This window comes from Pistacia vera, unplaced genomic scaffold (assembly GCF_008641045.1).
Source record: "Pistacia vera cultivar Batoury unplaced genomic scaffold, PisVer_v2 Contig413, whole genome shotgun sequence".
Taxonomy (NCBI): Eukaryota; Viridiplantae; Streptophyta; class Magnoliopsida; order Sapindales; family Anacardiaceae; genus Pistacia; species Pistacia vera.
The window spans coordinates 531,241-534,324 of NW_022196239.1; the positions used below are offsets into that span (position 1 = coordinate 531,241).

At 34.2% G+C, this 3,084-nt stretch overlaps 1 protein-coding gene across 1 annotated transcript; it reads right to left on the bottom strand.

Annotated features, from left to right (window-relative positions):
* Positions 1–1,648: 1,648 nt before the first annotated feature.
* Positions 1,649–2,053, bottom strand: LOC116142663. The gene has a single exon (XM_031428082.1). The coding sequence runs from the start codon at positions 2,051–2,053 to the stop codon at positions 1,649–1,651; it is 405 nt and encodes a 134-aa protein (XP_031283942.1).
* Positions 2,054–3,084: the final 1,031 nt, after the last annotated feature.

The following is a 3,084-nucleotide window of genomic DNA, read 5'->3' on the forward strand; positions in this document are numbered from 1 at the left end:
GATAGATTCAAAAATCTCCTCATGAAATAATCCATATCTTTCTGGAGGTCAAGATACTCTAGATGATTTGTGAACCGAAGCGTTTTAAGGTGTTAAGGTTTCTTTATGAGGACCACCCATCTGAGTGTTTTTGGTGTGAGGCTCCTTGGACTCTTCTTAGAGCACAATTTTTCTTCCCACACTACTTTCCTCTAAGAACTCTTTCTCAAGGAAGTGTGTGTTTCTACTGATTGAAACTCTTGGATCAGAGTGAAAGTAAAAGTAATATCCCAAGCTATCTTTAGGATATTCTATAAATTGACCTTTCTTAGATCTAATGTCCAACTTATCTATCTTGACAATCTTGACATAAGCTGGACAACCCCAAATTCTCATATATTCGAGACTAGGAGGTTTACCATACCACATTTTGTATGGTGTCTTCTTGACAGATTTAGATGGTACCCTATTCAGAATATGCACAACAGTCTCAAGGGAAAATCCCCACAATAATGTTGGCAAGTCCGTAAAACTTACTATCTACCATACCATATCCAATAAAGTACGGTTCATCATTTCTGATACATCATCATGTTATGGCGTATATGGAGGAGTCAACTAGGATATAATACCATTCTCTTTCAGAAAATCTTGAAATTGCATACTAAAGTATTCATTACCGCAATCTGATCGCAGAGTCTTAATACTCTTTTCGTTTTGTTTCTCTACTTCATTCTCGAACTCTTTGAACTTTTCAAAGGATTCATATTTGTATTTCATTAAATACACATACTTGTACCTAAAATAATCATTGATAAAGGTAATGAAGTATTGAAAGTTTCCTCTGGCCATTTCATTAAATGGTCCGCATACATCAGTATGTATTAGCTCCAATAACTCTTTAGATCTTTCCCATTTACTCTTAAAGAGTGATTTAGTCATTTTTCCTTAAAGAGGAGATTCACAAGTCGGATAGAGTTCTAAACCCAATGGGCTTAAAAGCCAATTTGCTTCTAACCTAATAATCCTTTTATCTCCTATATGAGCTAATCGATGATGCCAAAGTAATTTCGAATTAATTTCATTTCGAGATCTCTTATTCGTAATGGTATTAATTATGTTATGATCATTCAATTCTAGAACATACAAACCATTTTATTAATAGCTTTGCGTAATAATTCATTTCAAAAATAAATTAGACATTCTTTTCCATTAAATTGTATTTCATAACCATATTTACATAAAATAGAAATAGAAATGATATTTCTAGTTGCTTTGGCATAATACAAAGTTCTATACAAATACATGATGTGCCCAGATGGCAACGTCAAATGGTAAGTCCTTATTGCCTCGGCCCAACCTTTTGTTCCATTTGTCATCTTCAAAATAACTTCATCTTTTGACAATGCAAAACTATTATGTAGTGCTTGCAATGAAACACAAATGTGAGATGCAGTAGCTAAATCTAATATTCAAGAATAATCATTTGAATTAACACGTAATTCAAATTCTATAACATAAGAATAGAATACACTTGCTTGACTTTCTTCAAGCTCTCGAGATATAGAGGACAATTCCTCTTCCAATGTCCATCTTTCTTGCAATGGAAGCATTGCCCTTTATCTTTGGCCTTCTCAGCCTTGGTTGCACCCTTTTTGAAACCTTTTTTCTACGGTCCAACTTTTGAACCTTTCTTGGATTTCCATTCCTTCTTCTTAGTCTTACTTGAAGAAGCCACAAGAAATTCTTCTTGTCTTTTCTCTTTTCTTCCTTGGTTGTAGAATTGCAGAATCTCATTCAGTAATTCACGAAGAGTGTACTCAATCCTATTGAGACTATAATTTGTGATGAAGGGCTTGAAACTGGGTGGAAGGCATTGCAGAATCAAATTCACTTTGAGACTGTCTGACATTACAATCCCAAATGCATCCAGTCGCCCTAGAATATTTATCATCTTAATGACATGATCATCTGGGGAAAGACCTTCCCTTAGTCTTATTCCGAACAGTGTCGCACATAGTTTGTATTCCTTCACCCTTGGATTCTCACTATACAACTCTTGTAAAGTGAGCATTATCTCATTCGCACTCTACATCTTTTCATACTTACACCAGAGCTCAACGTTCATTGAAGCTAGCATATAGCTTCAAGCTCGTAAGTCATCCTCCTGCCATTTAAAACTTCCTTTTCTTACGGTGTAGCATCAAGAGCTAGAGAAAGTGGTAGGGGTGCTTCCAAGACATACCCGACCTTTTCGAAATTGTGAACAATTCTCAAATTCCTTAACCAATCATTAAAATTGGTTCTGATCAGCTTGTTGTCATTAAGAATCCTCAAAATGAGTTTATTGCTCATTTTCACTAACTAAATATCACAAAACTACCAAAAGAGACTACAAGGAAAAATAAAAGTTTTATTAGTGTCTTGTAAATTTAAACCTTTAACGCTAATCATATTAGCTTCCAATATTTTATTCAAATCCCATACTCCCCTAAATGACAATTCAAAAATTTTGTTGGAATAAATTTCTTGTGAGGAATCAAATTCTTATTAAATTTAATTAAACCTCACATAATAGTGTTAAGGTAGGTGCCCTAGAGCCAATCTAATTGTAGCGATTGATTACTTGTAAAAACATGTTGATATTACTAAAAGGCAATTTGAATATATTATGTCTAACTATATTATGTAAATCATATTTCATATATGTTATAATATATGTCCTTAGAATGGTAGAATCATGATGAGGGTATCACGTGCTTTAAATCTTGATTGTAAGAACCCTTTGATCATGTTAAATGGTCATTCTAGAAATCGTTCGTAGCCCTAGTATTATCCTAAAGTAAAGGCACAGATAATATGTTAAGGCTATCATAATGTTGAACGACCCTATAGAAAGATACTTTCATGTTAAAGTTGTTTGGTGACAACTTGATACAACCCATGGGTGCTTACTGTTGGCAAGTTCACTAGACTGACCAACTAGAGGATTCCACATAGATGGTAACCCCAATGCATGTGGAATATATCCTCTAACAGATGGTGGTGAATTTGGTCCTTAGATTTGAGATCACCAGAAAGCCATGTGTAAATATTGGTATAGTT

Bases quoted from the DNA above. Each gene is read 5' to 3' on its own strand.
- LOC116142663 (XM_031428082.1), bottom strand. From the start codon at position 2,053: ATGCTCACTTTACAAGAGTTGTATAGTGAGAATCCAAGGGTGAAGGAA.